This window comes from Culex pipiens, chromosome 3, assembly GCF_016801865.2.
Source record: "Culex pipiens pallens isolate TS chromosome 3, TS_CPP_V2, whole genome shotgun sequence".
NCBI classification, from domain to species: domain Eukaryota; kingdom Metazoa; phylum Arthropoda; class Insecta; order Diptera; family Culicidae; genus Culex; species Culex pipiens.
In genome coordinates, this window is record NC_068939.1 from 151,598,782 (window position 1) to 151,624,605 (window position 25,824).

General features: G+C 37.0%; 1 protein-coding gene across 1 annotated transcript; it reads right to left on the minus strand.

Annotated features, from left to right (window-relative positions):
- Nucleotides 1-2,601: 2,601 nt before the first annotated feature.
- Nucleotides 2,602-23,878, minus strand: LOC120420009 (septin-1). Its single transcript, XM_039582912.2, has 4 exons — nucleotides 23,268-23,878; nucleotides 10,140-10,591; nucleotides 9,711-10,076; nucleotides 2,602-3,639 (listed from the first exon to the last, which is right to left on the minus strand). The coding sequence occupies exons 1-4, from the start codon at nucleotides 23,289-23,291 to the stop codon at nucleotides 3,381-3,383; spliced, it is 1,101 nt and encodes a 366-aa protein (XP_039438846.1). The 5' UTR covers nucleotides 23,292-23,878; the 3' UTR covers nucleotides 2,602-3,380.
- Between the last annotated feature and the right edge of the window lie 1,946 nt (nucleotides 23,879-25,824).

Consider the following 25,824-nt stretch of genomic DNA (forward strand, 5'->3'; position numbering starts at 1 on the left):
ATGCCATTTACTGGCCAAAAAGATCAAATTTAATGAACTTTTGATCATAATTTCTATTTTGCGAGACCATTTCTCGTCATTTTGATGGCACACACATCCACATGCAAGATCAGAGGTTAACTGCTTAACGAAAGTCGCCATCAATATCTTTTCACTTGCGCTAACGATTTCAAAGCGCTTAAGATATAAAATTGCTTCCAACTACCGGCAACATGTTCTTCTGACCATTACTTAGTCACTCACTTGACAAATAATCCCGAAAAATGTAAATAATTAGCAAGCACCATAAAAAAAAACAAACGCGCTGAGTCTTTTGACGTTTCAATTTTGAATACCCATTCCAATCGAAGGCTGAAGAAAACCGAGCGAGAAGCGAAGGCAAATAAAGAACAAAGGGTGGCCACTAACACCACCAGCAGCGCCTGTTGGAGTAAGCCAGTGATGCCAGGAAATTTTCTCGATAAATGCTACTTTTCGTGAGTGTTCGCTTCAAATTTCATCTCAATTGGCAGCACTAGGCAGACCCAAAAGAGCGCTGGAAGAAAAAAAGACCTGTGTGTGTGTGTGTGTGTGATCCAATCCAATACCCGCTAACCGGTAGCGAAATTATGGGAAAGTATAATTTGTATCAGACTGTGTATATGCCGAATGCTGATACAACTTATCTCAGTCCCGGGTATTAGGTGGTGATAGCCCTCGCGCTGCTTCCAACGACCCATTTCAGAATGACAGAGCTCCTTGCGGTCCAATTCCGAGGTCGCTGGGCATTGTTCGGCCCCGCCTAAACATAGAAGCAAGCATCTGAAGGAAACTCGATCTATATTTAGACTTCCAATCTCCTCAGGCAAATCAGGGATCAGCGCGTATTTAATATGAAAAGATAACATGTTTCAACACTACGGATCAATTCACTGCTAGAGTGTAAACCTTCTGATGGTCGACTGCTTAGCGTCCCAAGACCACCAATCCAAAGTTGTGAGTTCGAATCCCACCTGCTTCATTTTAGTTTTTATCCATATTCAAATTCCTAATTCCTAATTTCAAAGGTACCGACCGGGATTTGATCCCTGAACCTTCTGCTTGGGAGACAGAAGACGTAACCATTAAGCCACGGAGCCGGTTGAATGGGACGTGGATCTCTGTATGGTTTTTTGCGAGATGAGAGCAGAGGACAGCAATCATCTCAACGTTTCCACTTTACCCGGGCTAACGACCGGCAGTTCCAGTTCACGATGATTTCCCTTCATATGTTAAAAACCACTTATGATTTTGGCACATATTCCGTTTGTCAGCGTTTTCTGTCATTACTGGCGGGAAAAATCTACGTGGAATCAGCTGTGCAGACCTCATGTGTGACAGGAATGAGCGCTGGAAGAAAAAAAGACCTAAGCTGAAAATAATAAAATGGGCTTGGCCCAATGCAATCAACTGATTAAAATACATTTGGCAAATATTTTTTTTAATGCTTGTAAAAGGAATAGAATAACTTTTAGTAAAAGTGGAAATAAACAGAAATGTTCACAAAAAGTTGCTCTACTTATTGGTGTACTTGGTTTTAGTAAATTTTAAGCAACACTCTAGATTTTCCAGCATCATTCAAACACGACCGTGTATTAGGCTTAAAATGGGTATATTTTCCTCCTTCCGCTTGAATTTCGGGAATTCCCGGGAAATTTATAAAATACGGGAAATATTTTTTCACCGGAAATCCCGGGAATTCTCGGGAATTTTTTTCCCGGGACGGGAAATTGGACGCTCTCGTCTAATTAAAATTGAAGTTTTCTTTTTTGTGTTTTTTTTTGTAGGTTTGAAAGTTTAAAAAAATTAAAAAGTTGACTGTTTCTTTGCGCGATGCACTAAACTTTTACATTTTTGATTTTATATATGATTTTTTTTTCTTCAAATATCTAATAAATCGCGAAAACGCGAAAAAAAACGAGACAAGGAATCGGTCAGTTGTGGAAATAAATTCAAAGCAATGCTAAAAAACCTGAAATCTTCATTGTGTTTTTTTTTAATATTTCTCATATAGGTACTGGGCATTAAAACGATTCAAGGAACTTCTTCAAACTGGCCAGCAAACCACAAATGCAAACAACATCCGTCGTATTCCTATATTGGTTTATTTCGTTGAATATAAAAAAAATAGTTATAATAAAAGAGAAAACCAATAGATATATACTGCTTCTGTAGTTCTGAACTTCAATTCATTCCCGTTTGCTTTATAACTTCGTTCCGGTCACTTGTTACGATTACTGAATTCCGTGAATATATATTGTTTCTTCTTATTTCTTGGCTCGCGCGTCCCACTTCTAGACGGTGACTTGAACGCTTTTTCTTACCTCTAGCACGCCTGCGCGTTCACCGTACCACTGACTGCACACGAAAGCGATTCGGTTTTGTTTTTTAGGAGAATTTGGATGCGTCTGAATTAAGTACCACTAACAACTAATGATGCTCTGCTTTATGATCTTTAAAGGTAGAAAATTTATTTGAAGTTTTTTTTTTCTTTCTGTTGTATATATTTACGCGCACTACCTAGTTGCAAATAATAGCTAGACAAAAACAAGCATTTTTGTTTTGCGAATGCCTCAAAAATACTACTTCTTATCGTTCGTAAAAAAGCTATCAAAAAATAAAACTTTTCCCGATTTTATCTTTCCCGTGTGCCAACATAGTATTGCTTCCTTAGTTCGTACTCTAAACTTAATGAATGAATCGATATAGCGAAGTGCTCAGCCAAAAATGAGACAGAGATTCGTTGAAATTTGTTTGCTTCGGACAGACACAGATGATGATGATGGCACTCAAACCTGACTTTAGTTTTTTTTTATTTCGTTTTCACGAGCAAGCACAAGCTGCTGCCAAAACCTAGAAAAAGCACATTTAAACAGGAACAAAAAGAAACTGCTCTGCTTTTGATGGTTTTTTTTTTGCTTTGTGTGACGACAAATTTTGTGGCAGATGACAAATTTTGTACTCGTTGTTCTGCTAGCCAAAAATTGATCTTTATTATGTGTTTTTGCGTGATTTAGTTCAACAATAGAACATTGAAACGCTGAAGCTTGTTAAGAAGTTTCCCAAAAATGAGCGTTTAGAGTTTTGCTTTTTACACACATCATGATTTTTTTATTGGTCATGCCTTACACTTTTAGCAAAATCGACAATCGGTTACAAAAATATTAATCTACATCTTGACATGCATCGAGTTGTGCTCTCTTCTAGGAATGGGAAGTGACGATCTGTGGTGTGGTGAGTAATTCTTGTCATGGTCCTTGGTTGGCATGTTCCCCGTGTCTCCTTCTCCCCCTCCCTCCCTTCCCCTCGATCTAGATTAAAATTTCCCGCCTCCATTGTCACTTTGCCCGCGGTGGTAACCTTTATTTCTGCGCCTGGATCTTGGCCTGCATCTGGGCGAGCTTTTCCTGCATGCGCCGGATCTCCTCCTCCTTTTCGCGCAAGATCCGGTCCTTCTCGGTGAACGCTGCCTCGGTGGCACCGTTCATGGCGCCGCCGCCGCCGTCGTCCTTGCTGCTGATCGAGTTGGTGTTCTTGCGGACGGACTTGGCCAGCCGCTCGGAGCGGTAGTTTTCGTAGTGCACCTCCTGCGTCACCTCCTGCAGGTCCTGCATGTGGGTGCTGGAAGAAAGAGGCGGAAGATGGAAATTTTTTTAAATTGTTCAGCAGTGACGTTTGTTACTTTAAATTGAATGCCTCGTGAACAAAAAAAAACATTTAATAATTAGGAAACTATTTGAACTTTTTTTCTTTGGAAAACGATAATAACCCTATGAACAAAGACGCCATTTTGTGTCATTTGTTTAGTCATAAAATGTTGACAGCTGTCCCATACAAAAATGGTACGCAAATATTCGAAAATCTGTATCTTTTAGAGGATTTTTTGGTCGATTTGGTGTCTTCGGCAAAGTTGTAGGTATAAATGAAAACTACACAGAAAATATGCCACACTTTTTATTCAAGTGCCCAAACACTTGAATGATTGAATAAATTCACATCGTAGATCTAATTGGTTTGTGTTTCAACATCAATCCAAACCACTATCAAATGCAAGTGTTTGGGCGGTTGACTTTTTGGTATTTTTTAACATGTTATTTTCATTCGGGTGGCTCAAGCTTTTCAATTGTTTTGCTCATGAATTTGTCCCACCTTCTTGAACTATTCAAAGTGATGAGCAAAACACTTGAAAATGATCTTAAGATCTACCCAAAACAGGCACTATTCAAAGTCAACGTGATAATCCACATGAATTTAATGTGTTTCACTGATTGATTTTTGCGCGACTTTCATCGAAGGCTAGAAGCGAGGCAAGAACCAATAGCACAAAAAACACTCCCGTCTTCAACTGGCCGGCCGGCGCAGTGGTAGCGTGCACGACTAGCAAGCGAGAACCTGTAAATCGCTTGTATGTACTTTTTTTCAACACCATTTAAAATTCAAGTGTTTGGCTATTGACATTATTTCATGGTCAATCACCGAAATTTCAAGTGTTTTGCGATTTATATTTGAGTGCTCTGTACAGCAGGGCCAGATCATGTGTAGAACACTTCGTTGAGCTGTGTAAGTTTTGCTCAGTGTATTCAGATAAAATAAGTACCGTAAACTTGTGTGACTTTGATAGCCCGGGGTGACTTTGATAAGTTTTTCAAATGCCCGTCAAATTAATATCGAAACATTTTTGAGAATTTTGAGTATGTAAGCATTAAGGGATAGCTTATTATCGAACATATATGCAAAAAGGTGACTGTTACATTGAATGTATCAAATTAGTGGCCAAATCAAATTTCTATCAATGTCACCCCGGGCTATCAAAGTCACTCCAGTTTACGGTACACGTTTTTTGCCGATTTTTGCATTAATTTTTCTTTAAATCAATTTCCCAAAATCCGTGTTTTCATTTTGAATTTTTTGTATGTATGTTTAAAAACCTGCAATTTTTTAGCCTTGGATAAAATTTTAGCCGCCAAGTAAGATTTTTTTTATTGGTGTTTTTGAAAAAAATAAAAGAAATCTTACTCAAAACATATCTTTGAAACTAACTTTGACATCAGTAGAGAGCAGTTCTCTACGGAATCGGTCTTTTTCTTTAATTTTAATTTTTGTATTTTTTAATCCGGCTGAAACTTTTTTGGTGCCTTCGGTATGCCCAAAGAAGCCATTTTGCATCATTAGTTTGTCCATATAATTTTCCATACAAATTTGGCAGCTGTCCATACAAAAATGATGTTTGAAAATTCAAAAATCTGTATCTTTTGAAGGAATTTTTTGATCGATTTGGTGTCTTCGGCAAAGTTGTAGGTATGGATACGGACTACACTGGAAAAAAATGATACACGGTAAAAAAAATTTGGTGATTTTTTCATTTAACTTTTTATCACTAAAACTTGATTTACAAAAAAACACTATTTTTATTTTTTTTTATTTTTTTGATATGTTTTAGAGGACATAAAATGCCAACTTTTCAGAAATTTCCAGAATGAATCTTTGACCGAGTTATGATTTTTTGAATCAATACAGTTTTTTTCAAAAAAACGAAATATAGGTCGCAAAAATTTTTCAACTTCATTTTTCGATGTAAAATTGAATTTGCAATCAAAACATACTTTAGTGAAATTTTGATAAAGTGTACCGTTTTTAAGTTATAGCCATCTTTAGGAAACTTTTTTGAAAATAGTCGCATTTTTGTCATTTTTTTATTCAGATTAGTGCACATGTTTGCCCACCTTTCAAAAAAAAAATTTACAAATGCTGAGAAAATTCTCTGTATTTTGCTTTTTGAACTTTTTTGATACGACCCTTAGTTGCTGCAATGGTTTAAAAACAGTAAAATTGATGTTTTCTAAGTCTCTCTTTTCTAACGTTGATAACTCAGCAACTAATGGTCCGATTTTTAATGTTAAAATATGAAAAATTCGATAAATTTTCCGATCTTACCGAAAACAATATTTTCATTTTTTTTTAATCAAGACTAACGTGTCAAAAGGGCCAAACATTCAATACATATACAATTCAATTCATTTCAATGGGGTAGGGTCGCGTTTTTTCAAAGACGGTGTCGGTATTTTCTTGACAAAAAATCTGCATTTTATTTTTAATCGGACGAAATCACACCTTATAAATCAGAAGAAGGCACCAACCACCTAAAGGTATATTAAATAACGTTTTAAATTATTCTTTCAACATGAAAAATCATTTTTCCAAAATCCGCATTTTTGTATGTTTGAATATAAAATCATATATTTTCTTTTATGTTTTTTAATGTTTTAATGTTTTAATGTTTTTATGAAAAAAGGGACATTTTTGTTAGATTAAGTTTAGAATATGCAACCGAAAAATACTTAGCAGAAATTTTGATAAAGTATGCCGTTTTCGAAATATGTTGTATTTAATTTTTTCGATTTTTATAAATATTGTATAAAGACAAACTTGTTGGAAATTAGACGGGCTTTCAGAAAAAATACACTGAAAGAAAAAAACATGTCACTTTTATGAGATTTTTTTATTTTTAAGTTTAAAAGTCAAATTTGAAGGTGAGCCCGCGATTTTTTTTGGTTCAATTTTTTTGTGAAAATAGCCTAAGATGTTACAAAAAGACTCACGAAAAATGCAGGATGGAGCAACTCACCTAAAAAATACAAAAATCATTTACTGTAACTGTTTTTTTGAAAAATGGCTCTAAGCGTCAAAATAGTCAAAAACCGAATACGGGAATCGATATTCCAGACAATTTTACATAAATGTCTCCATATTGACCACTATCCTAAGTCCAATCCTTGTGAAGATACAGCGGTTTTAAAAATAAAAATGTTGAAATAATTGGTTTGTTTTTTGATGGTTTTTGACAATTTCTATACGACAGACTTGCTTTTTCAGTCTCGTAAATATTTTTACCAGAAAGCTCGTCCAATTAACCATAAGATTGTCATTGACCACTTTTCGAAATAACTCGTTTTTTTGATGATTTAAGATAATTTACTATCCAGGTTACTACCATCCACTGAACTACACTGAAAAAAATATTCTGTTTTCAGTTATGAGTAATACAATTAGCGAACTTCATCGGGCTACCTACGTTGGAGCCAGCCATAACAAAGTTTTAGTGCTCCGTATAATTTTCGAGATTTTCACGCCGCGGGTGAAGTGTTTCTTCGCGAACTTGCCGCCCGGAGATGCCCAAGCGTGGCGCTAGGCATGGCAACTCGAGTGCAGCACCGGGGACCTCGCGGAACCCGTCTCCTGGCCGGATTACTAAAAACAATCCGGCCAATAGTCAAATCAAGCCTTCCACCGCGGCGACAGCGTTGGAAGGCATTGACAAAACAAAGCTGCATCCACACTATCGCAGCCCGTACCAGCTACGTGTGAAGACAGCTAAGGCAGGCCGGCAGGCCTCCGGCGTCCCCTCCGTCACCCCCGTCCCCACACGCAACGAGTTCGAGCCGCTGAGTGGTGATGATGAGGACAATGAAGACGACTGCAGCACCAGCAGTAGTGACGACGACGACGACCCTGGACGCGGGTCGAAGAAAGCAGAAACCAGCAAAACTGCGGCGAAGGGAAGAAGACCTCCGCCGATATTTGTCGTCGACACATTAGCAGATACCGTGGACGAGCTAATGATGGGTCTTAGTTACTGTTTGAAGATCGGGAAGAAGAATGTCCAAGTAATCACGTTTGATAAATCTGGGTTTGATAAAGTTCTTGTCGTTCTTAAATCGAACAACGTGAAATACTTCACATTCGACCCGGCTGAAACAGTGCCGGTTAAAATAGTCCTGCAAGGGTACATGGACCGGCCAGTGGACGAACTGGCTGGGCACCTTGCCGACGCAAAAGTTCACCCCCGGGACATCAAGGTGCTCTCAAGAACGACCACGGTGACGGGTACCCACGTGCTGTACCTTCTCTACTTCGACCGTGGTACCGTCAAGCTTCAGGACCTCCGGCGGATAAAAACGTTGGATGGCTTCTGGGTGACTTGGAGGTACTTTTCTAAGAACTCGACGGACGCAGCCCAATGCCACCGTTGCCAACAATTCAACCACGGCTCAAGAAACTGCAACCTCCAACCGCGCTGCGTTAAGTGCGGTGAAATGCATTTCACGGAGAAGTGCAAACTTCCCCAGAAAGCAAGGCTGAGCGAAAGCGACGCTCAGCAGCAACGGTCTCGTGTCAAGTGCGCGAACTGCGATGGAAACCATACAGCAAACTTCCGTGGCTGTGCCGCGAGAAAGGCCTACCTCGAGGAGCAGGCTAAGAGGAAAAAGAAGCTTCCAGCGACCCGGCCACCTCCGAGATCAAGATCAACCGTTCCTGCAGCTGGACAAGGCGCGGCTGACCGGAATATTCCAGCGTTTCCTCCCGGCTGGGGAGGTTCTTACGCAAGCGTGACCGCGGCGAGCGGTGGTACGGTTCCGGAACAAGCAGCGGTGTCCGGAGATGACCTCTTTACCCTGCCAGAGTTTTTCGCTCTCGCGGGGGAAATGTTAACCCGTTTTCGTGCCTGCCGTAACAAGGCAGAACAGTTCATGGCTCTGGGAGAGCTCATGATTAAATTCGTGTACAATGGATAAGCTGCCTCGTGCAGCGCTGTTCTTCGACGTCAAAAGACAAAATCATTCTGTGATCTATCTTTAAGTTTTCCTCTAACTATCCCGTCTCTTTAGTAATTGTGTAGGTTTTTTCTTAGAACTTTTTCCTACCTTTGATTAGCCCTTTAGTAATGAACAATTGTGTCACTAGACAAATATATCAACACATAGCTGAAAGGACCTCCAAAACTCTATTATGCTTAATAGTTAAACACATTGTGAATTGATTATCTACTGAATAAAAACTGAATTGAATTGAATTGTAATACAATTAGCTTATATCTGTGAGCCCATACTTGCAATTGAAATTTGGTCAAAGACAATCTTATGGGAAATTGGACGAGCTTTCCGGTAAAAAATATTTACGAGACCGGAAAAGCAAGTCTGTCATATAGAAATTGTCAAAAACCATCAAAAAACAAACCAATTATTTCAACATTTTTATTTTTAAAACCGCTATAACTTCACAAGGATTGGACTTAGGATAGTGGTCAATATGGAGACTTTTATGTAAAATTGTCTGGAAAATCGATTACCGTATTCGGTTTTTGAAAATTTTGACGTTTAGAGCACTTTTCAAAAAAACAGTTTCAGTAAATGATTTTTGTATTTTTTCAGGTGAGTTGCTCCATCCTGCATTTTTCGTGAGTCTTTTTGTAACATCTTAGGCTATTTTCACAAAAAAAAATTAACCAAAAAAATCGCGGGCTCACCTTCAAATTTGACTTTTAAGCTCAAAAATAAAAAAAAATCTCATAAAAGTTACGTGTTTTTTTCTTTCAGTGTATTTTTTCAGAAAGCCCGTCTAATTTCCAACAAGTTTGTCTTTGACCACTTTTTGATACGATGCAACGGCTTGGAGATACAGCGATATTTATATTCCGAATTACAAAAATATTTAAAACATTGACGTCCTTCACAATTGTCACAATCGAGTGAAACTGGCTCCATATACACACAAATGGCTTTCATAGGCGTAGGATAACATGTCTACAAAGTTTCATTGAAATCGGAGAGGGTCCGGTACAACCGATTCCCTATTTGGCATGGAATTGCTCAATTATAAAATTTCCTAACTATTTAAAAAAAAATCATACTCACATCAACATCGTCCTCAGCTTGATAAAGTCACAGTGCTCCGGGTTCTCCACCTCCACCACGCCCCACGGGTACAGCCGGCCGCGCACCTTCCGGCCCTTCACCTCCAGCAGCGTCGTCGAGCCGCACACTGCAAACGGTACCGCCTCCTTCAGCTGTCGCACCTGCTCCTTGTAGTCCTCGTCTTCGTCGCTATCACAATCTGGCAGTGGGTAGATTTTGATCCCGTTGTCCTCGATCTCCTGCAGGATGCGGCACTTGAGGCGCTGGATTTCCTTCTTCGTCAGCACGTCCGCCTTGGCGATCACCGGCACGATGTTCACCTTGCAGTGCAGCTTCTTCATGAACTCAATGTCGAGGGGTTTCAAGCTAATTTGAATGACAAACGGTTAGTTGGTGATTTTGTGGAGTTGGTTTGATTGACGTCCTTACCCATGGCCAAACGGTGAAATGAAGTAAAAGCAGCAGTGTATCCTGTTGTCGACGATGTTCCTCCGGTTGAGCCCGCTCTCATCGCGCAAGAATCGCTCGTACTGCTCGTCGATGTACTCGAGGATGGCGCTGAAGCTGTCACTGTTGTCGATGGCGTCGCCAAAGCCGGGCGTGTCCACCACGGTTAACCGCAGCTTGACGCCCCGTTCCTCAATCTCCACGGTGGACGCGTCCAGCTTCACCGTCTGATGCTGCTTCTCGATCGCATCCGGCACGACCCGCTCCGGATAGAGATCGCTGAGGAACAGACTGTTGACCAGTGTGGACTTCCCAAGGCCGGACTCTCCGACCACCATCAGCGTGAACTCGAAGCCCTTCTTGACCGACTTGCGGTGCACCTGGTTGGGCAGGTTGGCAAAGCCCACGTAACCCGACGTTTCCACATTTGAGAACTGCAAAAAAAAAGAAGAAGAAAAGTGTCATTTTCTCGTTTGAAACCTACCCCCAAAACCAAAACCCGTACCCCTGAGACAGGCGGTTTACAAAACTGTTTGATATCTCGCATGATCTTGAGCGCGAACGGCACGTTATCCAACACCGAACGTCAACCGCAATCGAAGAAACAGTCGTCACAACTAACTGCAGTCACAACTTCATTATGACGGCGACGTCGTCCCCTCCAGGAAAATTTCCCCCGTTTGTCCCCAAATCGATCGACTGCCCAAATAAGTGGGTCGTATTAGCAAGACGTGCCAACAAATTGCCGAGCCAGGTGTGCAGTTTCTCTTTCTTCGTTCAGCAAGCAAAGTTGGTGGTGAGCGGTATTATGCATTCTGGTCACCACCCTCGCTCGCGAAAAGAAATTCCGAAAACAGAGGAATGGCTAGTGCTAGTGGAACGGAGCCGCGAGGTCTGTGAACTGTTGGCTAAATAGGAAGTCTAATGAGAAATTTAAACGCTAACTCTTGCGTGGATGGATATCAGCAACGGTTTGCATCTTTCGCAACAAGTTGGAAGTTGGAAAATGGAAATGAGGAACGCGTGAAGACTCTTGTAAATCAACAGTGTTATTTTTTATTTTTTTTAAATAAATTGTTGCAGCGTTTGCAAACATTTTTTATTTATTTTAGATAAGAAATTGAGGTCTATTTTGTTTTGGAGTTATCCTGGGCTGAGATATGGACTACCTTTCAACAGCTGATTTGTTCGAAATGGGGAGAGAGTTTTCTGGTACTAAGGAAAACGAATTGGACAGGGAAGGAAAAAATTTAAAAATAACCTTTGAAATGGCTAGTTTTCAAAATTTAATTCTTTTTAATTAAATAATATTTAATTAATTTAATTCCCCTGTTTTGTTAAACAAACAAAAAATACAAATTTCAAATTTAAACCTGATTTCCGAAATAACGAAACAAAAAGTATCAAAATAGTAGTTTATGCAACCAGTTGCAAAAAGAAGATTTTTTTCAGCACGAGTTGTACATTTATCACACGAGATTTACCGAGTTGGATAAATACGACGAGTGCTAAAAAAATCAAGTTTTTCAACGAGTTACTTACAACATGTTTTGCAATTCCGAAAAGCGCTTTTTGAATAGAATTTTATGTCAAACATTCAAAAAAGCAAAGCAATTCACTTTAACGACCCCCGGGTCTAGTGCGTCCATCCCGGGAATTCCCGGGACAAAATTCCCGGGATTTTTCCAAAACCGGGTATTCTCGAATCCCGGGAATCCGGAATTCTAAAAAACATGATCTAGAAATTCAGGTTTTGCTGTGAAAATAGATGAAAAGCGATAAAAAAATAAAAATGAATTATTAAGGCATACATCCAGGTTTTTTGAAAAGATCCTATAAGCTATTTAGTTTCATATGTTTATAGGACCTATTTTTTTAACTTTAGATATCAGTATTAGTTTGACTTATAAAGTATTAATTGTTAAAAAAATAACCGATCCGTAAATTGCCTAGTGATTTTTTATTCAATTTCATAATTTTTTGAAAAGACTGCGTATATCATGATTTTAAATTTAAAAGTTATGTATATCAATTGAAATTATTTTTCATGAAACATCTTTGGCAAATCACGAATGCATCGAATTAAAACAGCTGTTTCAGTAATTATTTTTTTGCATAAAGCTTTGATTTTTTTTTTGTTACAAATTAATTGCTTTAAAAGCTCCTGTACCTATTTAGACTGTAGTCCCGATTTTCTCCAATTGGCGCTAGTGACTTGAAGATAATTTGTAAAATATTTTTTAAATAAAACATTAAACTTATCTTACATTTAACATTGGTTGGTATAATTTTATTTGTTATCTTTTTATTTGTTATTTTTTAAAAGATTTTCTAATCATGTCATAAAAAATGTATTTATAAGAGACTTATTTAATTTGAATCACATTAGATTAGAAATTAGATTAGAAACCAAAGCACGATAAAGAACAAAAACATATCTTTCAAACTATCTAAAAATTGCTATCCTTGTTTATATTGAACTTATCATTAATGAATAGTATTGAACTTATTCAATGATTTTAAGCTTGAAAAACATTCCAAGTATAATGAAAACATAGATTTTATCAATGTTTTAAAAATTTCCCAGGATCCCTGGAATTCCCGGGATTTCAAAAATATTTTTCCCGTTTCCCGGGAAATTCCCTACCCGGGTCTTTTGTGCTCTCTTGCAAGTTTCTGCTCATTTCTAGGCGTTCGAAGGTTTACGCACATGAACCGACATTTTATAGAAGGCCAGGCCATCCGATAGAAGGCCAGGAGGATAAGGCGGGAATCGAACCCGCGCCCCATAGCAACTTAGGGATCGGCAGCCGATGCCGCTAACTACCGCGCCACGAGGCCCCATTCATGTGTTTAGTAAATTCACCGTTCAAAACTAAAAAATATTAAAAAATGTTACTTTTCGATACTAGTGTTGAAAAGTTCAACTGAAGTGATCGAAGCAATCTGTGCCCGTGGTCGGACGCGTTTTTTGGGCGCTGTCATTTTTTTTCCTTTTAATCGTCTTTAAAAGTGTAAAATTTCTTAAAATACGGAGATCTCATTATAATTTTCGGTTCAAGACATTTGTAGTTGAAGTGATGGAAGTAAAGGCAGACTTTTTCGGTGAAATTTTTGAAATACGACTTCCACGACTCGGCAGAGTTGCCCCACCGGGAGGAGATGTCAGCAGCAACAAGAAGAACAGGACCTGGGTAGCTCCACGAAGTGGTCATCAGCTAGAGCGTTTCGTGTGGTTCCAGTTCGACCAACATAAATTCCAGAATGGCGACGTCGTTTTTCAAGAATTGTCGAAGCAGATGTGGGTGGTGATCATCATCCATCCTCATTAAAGTGGGTCGCTTGCAGTTAATCGTGCGGTATCAGGACTGCTGCCGGAAGCTCTGCTGATCAAGACAGGGATTCAAGAAAAGTCACGATTCATGTGACATGTGGCGAAATGATCGGAAATGAGTTGGTTTCGAAGATTCTTCGTATATGGTGAGAGCTTTCCATTTTTATTTTCAATTGACACTTCCATCCACTCTAACATCCATACATTTCACTAAAGACCAACCACGCCAATCTTACTATATACGCGGTAGGGTGTTCCCTTGGTCGTTCGCTGTGAGTTGTGGATTGCCTGCTTCTCTAATGAAGGTTCGACTGAGGGGGCATGCTTATTAATTTCTCGTCGCTCCATACCCTCAGTGACGTGATGGGAGCAAGGGCGTCTATGCGAAGTGTCCCTACACCCGCTACAAATTTCCGGCGCTTGGGGAGGGAAGCGGGAAATCATTTTGATCTATGCGCCGGTTTTTGTAGCATTAAAATTCGTGCAAAAAAACTTATGCACGTGGGTGTACAGATTATGGAGTAAAAGATGATCGAATTGTTCACCTAGCGCTCACATGTGTTTCGGGACCAAGTTGCCTGCGGGTATGGGGATCATACATACATACATACATACATACATAGTGTTGAAAAGTTCAACTTTTCAACACCCATTTCAAAGTTCTACTTTTTAGCACTGGTATTGAAAGGTGTTAATTTTTCATTCTGTCATTTTGGTAGGGAAAAGTGGTCCGTTTCGTTCTCCAGAAAGACAGGAAAGTTGACAGCTTCACAACGGAATTGTAAAATAGTAGTTTATGCAACAAGTTGCAAAAAGAGGATTTTTTCAGCACGAGTCGTACAACGAGGTTCACCGAGTTAGATAAATACGACGAGTGCTGAAAAATCAAGTTTTGCAACGAGTTCCATACAACATTTTTTGCAATTCCGAAAAGCACCCATTGAGTGAAATTTTAAGTCAAATTTTCATGTATTTTGTCAATAAATCGCTTAAATCAAAAAATGCTGAAAAATTTTACTTTTCGAAACAAAAAGCTAAAAAGTAGAACTTTTCAGCATTTATTTTGAAAAGTGTTGCTATTCGATTCTGTTATTTTTGGTACAGAAAAGAAGGCTATTTCGTCGTTCAAGAATGACAGAAAATGTAAGGTAGTTTCACGACGGAATTGCAAAAAATACTTTATTCGTCATTACAGTTATGCTACAGTCAAAAAGTTACAAAATATCTATGAACTTACGAAAAAACATGTTTGCTTTAAAGTTTTACGTCTTTTTCCGTTCAAACTTGTTGAAAGATTAAGTAGTTTTTAGGCTGGCACAAATTTTATTTAAAGTTTTTGTCTCCCCCCTTCAACGTTGGTGTGATATATCAGGGTACATTTTTTTTTAAATCAGGGTACAACTTTATTTTTTGATGAAATTTGCGTTAAGGGTGCACAGCAACCAAGGAAGTTGTTGTCTTCTTTTCCCAAAATTGTCAAACTTACGGACCCAATCCTGCAAGAATCTGATTGTAAAAATAGACAAACTTTGTTGTAAATAATTACGAAGACAGTAATTTAGGGGATACATAAAAAATTATATCGATAGTTCCCGTAGTATTGAAGATACTAAAATGTCTGTAACAGAATTCTGGGTGCAAAAGCAATGGTTGATGTGTACCGTTAAGAATTACAGTCCAAACTCGATTAGGGGAAGGTGGGGCAAGACGACCATATGGGGAAAGAGGAACAATCGCTCGTACGGCCGTAATTTTTACAATTTTGATTATTTCCAGTATGAGGAATTGTTGCTAGCAATGCAATTAGCTGATTCTACTACCACATAAACGCCAAAACGACGTAAACGCCACGGGGCATAAGATTTAATGAAGGTTTTTTTCAAAACCTTTGTTTTCTTATAATATTTGGAAAGTACAAAATAAGGCTTAGAGTTCGTTTTAAGGCTCATTTTATCAAAATGCTATTTTTCCTAGTAGTGTCCCTACCAATTACATGCACCTATTACAAAGTATGATTTAACTTTTGGTTATTTTTGTTGAGAGCTTTTAAAAAATCTTGTTCAGGTGGGGCAAGTGTACCATATGGATTTTTAGTATGGAAAAAAAAATACGAATTGCTGCAACAACATATTTTATTGGGAAATAAATACATAAACTTACTTAAAAACTGATAAACAATTGTTAAAAAAAAAATCCATACAAAATAAAGTGATATTATGAAAATTTACTATTTATCATCTAAGTAATATTTTTTTTCGTAAAAACGATCATTTTTTTAGTAAAATATTATTATTTAATCTAAAAATGCAAGAAACCTTTCAAATACATTCTAATCTGATGTATCTAAGTGATAACAGTTCAATTGTTAGCAAATTAACATGTTTTTTTCATGCATTGTTCCTCTTGCCCCAACGGGTTGTTCGTCTTGCCCCACTAGTTGAGTAGAACGTACGGAAAATCAAAAATTTTAAAATCAATTTTTTACATTAAAAAAGAGGATTTTTAAAAAAAATTGTTCTAACAAAGTCTTAGTCAAGACCTAGAATAAGATGATTATAATAAAATCCGACAGATTTTTTAACTTTTTAATGGGTTATAACGAGCATTTCCTTAGCTTGTTACACTTGCCCCACTTTCCCCTATCCGAAGGCCTCGAAAAAATTTCACTTCGGATAATCGAAACTTCGGATTATCAAATTACGAAAAAAAAAATTCGATGCCTATTTTTTTATTGTTGAGACCCCTAAACTACGTTAAAGTGATTTAAAACTTTTAAATCCAAGATGGCGGCCAAGATGGCGGCCAATATGGCGGTGTTGAAATATTGAAAAAATGCATTTTTATTATTTAATGGGCAATCATCTATTCAAATTTGACTAAAATGGGGTTGCAGAACTCAAATTTGATGTTTAAAACAAGAAAAAGAAAAAAAAAAAACAAAAAAAAAAATCTTGATTTGATTATCCGAAGTCCCATACAAACCTTCGGATAATCGAGGCTTCGGATTGAACTATACATTCCATAAAAAATTAAATCAAAAAAAAACAAAATCAAAAAAACCCAAAAACCCTAAAAAACACTCCCCCCTTAAAATAAAAAAAAACCTCACCAAAAATTATAAACAACCTCAAAAACCACCCCAAAACCCATCCAATACCCCCCTACAACTTTCACTAAACAACCCACCACCAAACAACAAAAACTACAACACCCCCCTCCTAAAATACATTTACCCTTCAACACTTCCAAATCTAATAACAATTCACAAACCCCCACCCACCCCCCCCCCCAAAATTCCCCACAATTCAAACCCACCAACCAACAACCAACACTCTACTAAACTTTTACCCTCCACTCCCCACCTCCCCACCTCCCCCTACACACCCCAACCAACAATCTCTCACTCTCGCTCTAACTCCCAACCCTCCATATCAAAAAACCTCTTCAACTTCAAAACTCTACTTTCATTCACAACACCCCCAAACATAAATACAATATACAAACCCATAAATCCTTTCATATTACTATATCCCCCATCTTTTGTAAAACTTTTTCTATACAAGTTTTCATACTATTTTGGCAGCTGTTAAAATATTCAAAAATCTTGGAACGAATTTTCTGATCGAATTGGTGTTTTCGCCAAAGTTCTAGAAGGACTTGTCACAAAAAGTAGTTACACTCTAAAAATTATTACCCATTATTCGAATTCGACCTTTCACACAAAAACTATAACCACGCAAAATATTTTTTTTAAATCCTTGGAAAAATCTCTTTTTTGGATATGATAAGACAACCAAAAATGCCACCTTTAGAGCTATGACACAGTTTGGTCAAAACTCATTTGGCAGTGTTGCCACTTTTTCGAAAAAAATCTTAATTGCTGAAAAACGTGGAAAACAGTTCAAAAAACTATTTTGACTTTATTTCTAACTGTAAAATTAAATTAGCAAGTTAAAATTATTTTAAATACAATTAGGAACCCTTTATTTTGTGTGAAAAGTCAAATAAAAAAAATGGCTTATTTTTATTAGAGTGAAACTAATTTGAATATTTGAATAGCCTTTTTTTAAGGAGAGCTGCCAAAATTGTATGGAGGCTTGTAAAACCGAAGCCAAAAAAAAGTTGAATTTTGGAAGGTTGAAAATTTGGTTGGTTGAATATTACCTCTTTTGGAGTAATTTTACCTAAAAATTGTGTAAAAATGTTAACCTGATGAAAATTCACCAGTTCCTGATGTAATATTACACATTTTTTTGGACACAAAATCTGTCACCATTCCCTGATGAATATTACCACCATTTTTTTCTGTGCTTAATAGTTTGATAGTTTTTTGTCAGCCAGATTTGTTTCAATTTTTTTATCAGTTCATGGCATATTTATTATTGAATTTTAATCTGTTAACCCTGCCAACAACTATAAAGCAAACCTATCTTTTATGTCTTTTTGTTCATGAAAGAGAATTAAATATGAATAAACTATGTATCCTTGCATTTTGAACATTTCCAACTAAACAGGAGTTTTTCACCAGATTTTGAAAAACATTTAATTCTTAAATTTGATATGTTACTAATTTTCACTACTAAGAGTCTGCAGTTAAACGTGCATTCGCCTTCAATCTTTTAAAAAAAAAAAACTTTTATTTCATTTTCACTGTGCTGCCGCACAAGTAAAAGTGTGTAAACGCCCCGGTTGGCTGGGTTTGGCGTAGAAAATTAGTGACGATTCAAACGGTTTAATAACCACCACCGTTTGTTGTTCGCCAGTTAGTAAGTTTCGTTCGTTCGTTACCGTTTGCCCACCAATTCCACTGCAAAAGCGCATTATATCACAGCCAGGCAGCAAAGGAGCGCCCAACTTTCGGAAAGTAAAAGCGATCGGAGGGCAGCCCGGAAGAGGCAACTTTACTTTTGCACCATCACCCATCTTTTGTCGGGTTATGATAGATAGTTTTTGCGTTGAAAACAACCTTGCTGGTTTGCGGAAGTTTGTATCGATTTGGGGAGGGGGATTGGAAATTTTTAGGTTGAAATTTAAAGTTTCTTCCCTGGAAGGGATCCAGAAAAGTAAATTATGATCTATGGATACACTTTGCAGATAGCAATCCTTTGCGAAATATAAGTTTTATCAGATTGTTTATTTATTTTAATGATTGTAAAATGCAAAATAATATTTAAAAAAAATCAACTAAATTTGAAAATGAAAAGACCATAACTGCAGCTCTTCAAGCTCGTTCACTGCCACTAACGTGCAGAGATTAAAGTGCAACTGGGTGCAATCAACTAACGTGCACTTGCACTGCAAAGAATTAAAACTGCACATACACAAAAGAAAGGGCGCAGCGACGTCTGGCAGGTTTGCAGCACTGAATTTACGGCCAATAAAGGCAAAATTAATGTTAATTACTCGCCATCGGTCTTATGCGATATGAGTTCGAGCCCGTTGGAGGTCACTTTTTGGTGCGTTTGCTGGAAAGTTGCCATGATTCATACCGAAATTTCCCTTAGCTCTTTTTTTGTTGTTGTAATATTCAGAGAAATGCATTCAGCACCACAAACATTTGCAGTGTGTGTTTTGTGTGGTCGGAGTTGAAGGAAGTTGGTCGTCGCCGTAATCAGTTGTTCGTGTTCGAGCATATATGCAGTAGGAATACACAGTTTGTTGTTTTTACTTCTATCTGGTTTTGTTGTTTGATTTTCTCCCTTCGCAGAGGCGCGCGCCCGCCCTGCTTCAATGTGATGCATTCAGTTGTTTTATTTGAATTCACAGAACCCATGGCATTCATCATCAGTCGCGGTTGAGCGTAAAGATTACTTTTTTGAGTAAATCACAGTAAAAAAGGGTATTTTTGAGCAATATTTGAAATTATACAAAAGTCAAGTTTCACAAACACATTAAAAATCAATTCGAGATAAAACATTTTAAATTCTCAACAATAAAAGAAGAAAAAACTGTTTTTGAAAGGAATCAACGCTCCACGCTACAGTTATTTATATTTTAGGGCTGTGACCGAGATGATACCTCGCCTGTTGTGAGATGTGCACCGGTTGCAGTGTTTATAATTTTAGAGCGTGGAGAAATGAGATGAGGCATATTTATCCATGCTGTTTGCTTCAAATGGCGGGGGTGTCTCCGCTACCGGTTGAGATGTTCAGCATAACAATACCGTCTGGTGTACATGTTGGGATCAGTTAATTTTTGTACGAAGGGGAGACATGCATTAGGAACAAAAACAATGAGACAACTGACAATCACAATTGGGTCCTAAAATGAAGCTTAGATTGCTGATTTTATTGTTTACAGCGATAAAGCTTATTTTTCTTAGTACAATGACTTTTTGTACGACCACAAAGAGTTTAAAATGGATTTTTAAATCAATTTTGAAAAATTAACCTCGCGGTCCTTCTTGACAGAAAAGCTCCTACTTGACAGCTCGTTCCAAGGGGACCATAGTTGATCCATCGAAAAAATGTTGTCTTGTAAAAAAAAAATGCAATAAAATGAAAAAAAAGGTGATCAGAAATGGTTTTTAATCGTGTCTTTTACCGTTGTACATAAAAATTGACATAGGGCTTTAGTACCCAATTGAAATAACGCACTGTCTATGCCATTATGGATCTATGGATATTATACATATTAATAACATTTTGCTTGTTTCAAAAAAAAAATAAACAAACTTATAAAAATTAGATTACAATGTATTTAAAATAATGCTTTAATTTCCATGATGAATAAACTAGTAATTCCACTAATAGTTAATGAGTTTTTCAAAAAAAAAAAGTTTATTAGACGATACATGATAAACTTTAAATATATAATAAGTTGGTATGCAGTTTTATTACCAAATTTCCTGATAACTTATAACTTCCCTATAACCAATGCAACCATTTTGTGCTATTAGTTCCAATGCCACTCCCGCTGACGGAATGTAAATATTCGAAAATCCATAATATTCGAATTTTCTGATCGATTTGATGTGTTCGCTAAACCCGACTGAAAAAATTGGGTCTGTACTTGTATACTCCCCATAATTGAAGATTCTATTATGCCAAATCAAGTATACCGAGAAAAACGTGTTGTTGTGTTCGTCACCAAATCTTTGCCACGACAATCTCAAAGGGAAATGGGTAGGCTTAGTGATTTTTCACGCTGAAAAGTTGCAAATTTCACGGGGACCTTAATTTCATAACACCAAATTTCACGAAAATTTCGCGGAACGTAAAAAATGTTAAAATAACTCTTAAAATCTTGGAAATAAAAATACAGAAACTATTTTTTATGCTTTATTTTATATTAATTTTCAACAGACTAAAACAATTCTTTACTAAATTTGAACGAGACAAAAAAAAATTTCTCTTATTTCCAAAAAAATTTCCACGTGGTTTATGGATGGGATCTATCTCAAAAAAAAAAAAAAAAATCTCTATCTATCTATATTTTGAAACGAAATTTAGGGCATGCGTATTGTCATTTATTGTACTGCTTTTTTAATTTTCGACTAATACTGCTAAACATTTTTAGCTAATTTGCTTCTAAATTATCTTTTTACATTTTATTGAATTTCATATCGAAGCAAGATTTAACTATCTTTTCCAGCCAAAACGATAAAAATAACATGAGTTTTCTGCGATATTTTGCCCAGTATAAGCATTTTTTATTATTTTCATCTGACTTTTCAAAAACAAAATGAAAAATCAATAGGCAAAAAATATTTAATCTGTACGAAATGTTCAAAGTTTGATGCAAGATCAGAACAGAAAACAAACAAAAACTGGTATTTCTGAAAAAATCTGAAATGTTCTTAAAAATGTAGTCAACTAGCAATCCATTTTCTCAATATTTTACTGAACTCTAATAGAATTCTATTTTTCATTCTATATTCCAAACAATAAAAATCCTTCGGTAAATGAGTTATTGACTCAGGGAAAGACGAATGTTTCTACTGAATGTTTCTTTTATATGAATGTTTGCTTTTAATTGATTTCTAAAAATATATTAATTAATTTTTAAAAATATTCTGTGCAATCTTTTGAAAACTTATCACAATTAGCTTGTTCAGTAAATTTTAATAACTTTTTGATGAAAAATCAAAACTTGTTAAAATTTGGTTTGAAAATAACTGCAATTAAATCATTGATTATATCATCCTTGTGATAACTTTATGATTCCAAAAATATATTTTTCCTAGTGATTTTTGTTAACATCGTATAAGTATTCGTATCATTCACTTCTCAGCAAATATTGTAAATAAATAATGTTAATGTATGTTTTGCTAACAATTCTTCAAATGGTTTATATCACATTTTCAATTGAAAACTAATAATGTTCATTGAAACAAGTTTTTATGGATGAAATATTTTATATTTTGTTATTGAGATTTCAAAAAAAAAAAGTATCCACGTGATTTATGGAAGGTCCCTTAACAAATTACACTCAACCCTCAATGGTTGGTCACTTTTTTGCTTGACACTTTTTTAGTTTGTACCCCGTTGGTTGGTCAAAGCGTCAAAGTCAAACTAAAAAGTGACGAACTGTCACTTTTTACTCGGCGCTAACGAACACTGTCAAAACAAACGTTTGGTAGTGTGTGTGAACTCTGTGTAAAAGGGGTGTCAAACTAAAAAGTGACCCCGTTCAAGACTATTTTATCAAGAGCAACAAAACACTGCCTCCAAATGGGCTGTTACTTAATTGTAGAATTTTATTGTACCTCCAACAATTATGGATCACCTCATTTTAACTGAAAATTCCACCAAAAAATAATCAAACTTTTTACAAAACCATAGTAAACCTTGGAATTTATTGGTTTCAGTGTTTGTAGTCATTATTTTGTTAAAAATATGCATTTCAAGAGAGAACCTTAGTTTTTTTAAAAGAAAAAAGCCCACATCCACAAAGATTTGGGTCATTTTTTTTCAACATTTTAACATTGAACATTAAAATGTGCAGTTTATCGACACATCAGGCGCAAGATCAAAACAAAAGCTTCCAAAGCGAATCATTATTTTAATTATGTATTTTCTGTGCAAGCAAAATCCAAACTGAGAAACATGAACCCTGCAAAGGCTTACGAATTGATCTCAGTTTAATGTTCTCTGAATTCCAGAAAATAATTTCATGTCGCAGAACTGTCAAATTGAAATAAAAGCAACAAATAAGTTGAACTAAACACAATCAAAGTTTGGTTTTTAGAAGGAGCCTTTCTTGAATCCGTAATAGGCTTAAGTGAATAAACTCTCGAAACATCTTAAATATCTAAAACAACAAGTCAAGTCAGTTGATGTAACTTAAAACGCAAAAACATAATCGACAACATTGTGAACCGTTCCGTAATCACACTCTACTCAACTATTTAGCAGCTCTCTCGGGCCGATTAAAAAAGTGACTCATTCGCGGAATGGCCTTCCACAGTCGTCGCAACCTCTCTCGCCTCGCCTCGTTTGGAATAAATAAATCGCACACTCTCTTCTTCCTCGTACTACCCACTAAAACATAAAGGAGGGACTTTATAGTTAGTGGAAACGCTTATCCGTCAGTCTCCGCCTCATTTTAAATTCTAGAGTCCTTTCCTCCAGAAGTGGTGCAGGGTCAAGAGGATTTTCCTCTTGAAGATGATTGTTTGGAATAAATGTTTGCTCCATTTTTTTAATGGGACTAGCGCCAAAATGGTTATCGATTTGCTGCCGGCGCACCACTTCCGGCCAACCCGCAAATCCCTCAATTTCAAGTTCATCGCCAGCAGTGGTGTTTGCTTTACGACCCCCTGTCAATGTACTCACATTCTTTCCCGAATCCGTCGACATTTTGCCGCTGTCCTCGCCCTGCTGCTGCTTCTGCAAAGGTTTTTCCTGAGTTTTGTTTCTTTCTGGCTGGTTGGGGATTGCGTCTCCTCCTCCAGCAAAGGTTTTTGTTGTTGTTGTCGTTTGCCGATTGTCAGCAAATCATTGGTAGCAGGCGACGACTTTTGGGTGTCCAAAAATTGATTCACAAACCCCTTCTCTCTGCCGCGAACTTTTTGGCAAGAGTTTGCAGATTTTTTTTGGGCTAAATTGCTAACGATTGTCTTCTGCACCTCTTCAACCACTTTTCCCACCTCAAAACATTCCGCTTATCGAATTAACACCAATAATTACACTGGAAATTGCAGAGGGGGGCTTCGAATTAACTCGAGAAAACCGAAAATGAGTGATGATGATCAGCAGCTAAACAGATTCGAGCACACACACACTGTACGCAGCCACACACACGAACGCCACTTTGCTGGAAATCTGGTGCTGCTGCGGGTGGAGAAGAAAACAAGAAGCCAAAAAACGCACACACGCACTGCCTGCTTGCTCTTGCTGCTGTCTGATGCGCCACCCAACACAAACTGACACGGCGAACGAACGGCGGTGCTGCTGTGGGCTGTGGGCTGTGTGTTTGACAGCAGAAAGAGGGTGGGCGAAAAACGGGCGAGATTTGAATGAGCGTGATGGTGTGAGTGGGGTTGATAGTGCTGCCAGAATTAATTTTAAAATGCCTCAGTTTGACAATTTTGAAATTGAAAAGGTTCTGAAATTTTAATTCCGGAAGCAAAACAATGTAAAAGGGCCGGAGCCGAATTCTTAAGTGTAAACAAAGATTCTATCCTGCTTACGTCTGTTGATGCTTACATTAGGAACGAGCAGGATAGATTTTTTGTTTACACTTCGGCTTCGGCCCTTTTACATTGTTTTGCTAGAAGAATTCAAAAATTTAAATAAAAAAAAAACAGAAATTAGATAGAAAAGAAATTTTAAATAAAAAAATCACTTGTAAAATTTAAATACATTTCGTACAGGTTCGTACTGGGTCCTCGCCAAAATTTCACTCCGGGAATTCGAATCACGAATTTTTATTACACTCAACCCCCGATGGTTGATCACTTTTTCGTTTGACACTTTTTTAGTTTGTACCCCGTTGGTTTGACAAAGTCAAACTAAAAAGTGACGAACTGTCACTTTTTACACGGCGCTCACGCACACTATCAAAACAAACATTTGGTAGTGTGTATGAACGCTAGGTAAAAGGGGTGTCAAACTAAACAGTGACCCCGTTCGTTTGACAACAGTTGTTGTCAAACCATCGGGGTTTGAGAGTATTTACATGACAACGTTTTATTGAATCAAGCTATGGTCCCCGTTGTAAAGTGCTGTCAAGTAGGGCATTTTTTCATGAAGAACTGCGAAGTTAATTTTTCAAAATTGATTTAAAAATCAATTTTATTTCCTTTGTAGTCGTAAAAAATAGCGGAATTTTTGTATTTAAGATTTTTTTTTCAGATTTCGTAAAATTTTGAACTTTTGCGATTTTTTTCGGAAAAAAATAAAAATAAAAAAACAAAGAATTTAATGTTTTTTTTTAAATATTTTTTATTCTTTCTTGAAATGATTTTTTAATAATTATTCTTTAATAAAGTTTGATTAAATATGGTTTGATTTTTGATTTTTTTACAAAGTCTATCGAATCATTAATGTGGAATTTTTCAGACCCCTCGATTTCGCCCCGCTGTTGACAGCTGTCAACACATCTAATTTGTTGGAATATGTCAGATTTTTACCTTCTTGTTTCTTTCTCTTTCGCACTCGTTGATTGGTTCAAAGCGCAGTGCTGTCATATTGTGCAATTTTGTTGCAAATTTTCTGCAGACTTTTTCTACGATTTTACCGTAGCAGTCGGAACGTTCGGGTCAGATCGAAACGTGTTTTCAATGAGCGGGCTTCAAATTAGCGAATCGTCTCTGTACAGAACTGATTTGATAGGTAGTTTTGAATTTCGCTAAAACTAGTTGGCAAACCGATGTTGGTACACTCAACCCCCGGTGGTTGGTCACTTTTTCGTTTGACACTTTTTTAGTTTGTACCCCGTTGGTTTGACAAAGTCAAACTAAAAAGTGACGAACTGTCACTTTTTACACGGGACTCACACATACTATCAAACCAAACGTTTGGTAGTAAGTGTAAGCTCTGTGTAAAGAGGGTGTCAAACTAAAAAGTGACCCCGTTCGTTTGACAACAGTTCGACGCCAACATTTCAAAAAGCATCATGTACAAACCATGCGTTTTGAGAAAAACGCATTTGAATGTTGAGCATCTATTTTCAATTCCCATTTTAATATAAAAGCAAAATAAGATGTTCTAATGATTACAAACGATGAAAAACGTTGCTTTTATTGATACTTGATCATCCAAATTCAATAAAACATTATTTCCGTAATTTTATTTGAGAAAAACAAACATAACTTCCTTTGAATACACCAACGTCTATATCACCCTGCTGTCATTGAGGGGGACGCTTTGTTATGATTCGTTTTTCTTC

Bases quoted from the DNA above. Each gene is read 5' to 3' on its own strand.
- LOC120420009 (XM_039582912.2), bottom strand. From the start codon at position 23,291: ATGTCGACGGATTCGGGAAAGAAT. The intron at 10,592-23,267 runs GTGAGTACATTG...TTTTTTTTGCAG, and splicing joins CGACGGATTCGGGAAAGAAT to TTCTCAAATGTGGAAACGTC. The intron at 10,077-10,139 runs GTAAGGACGTCA...CATTCAAATTAG, and splicing joins ATTTCACCGTTTGGCCATGG to CTTGAAACCCCTCGACATTG.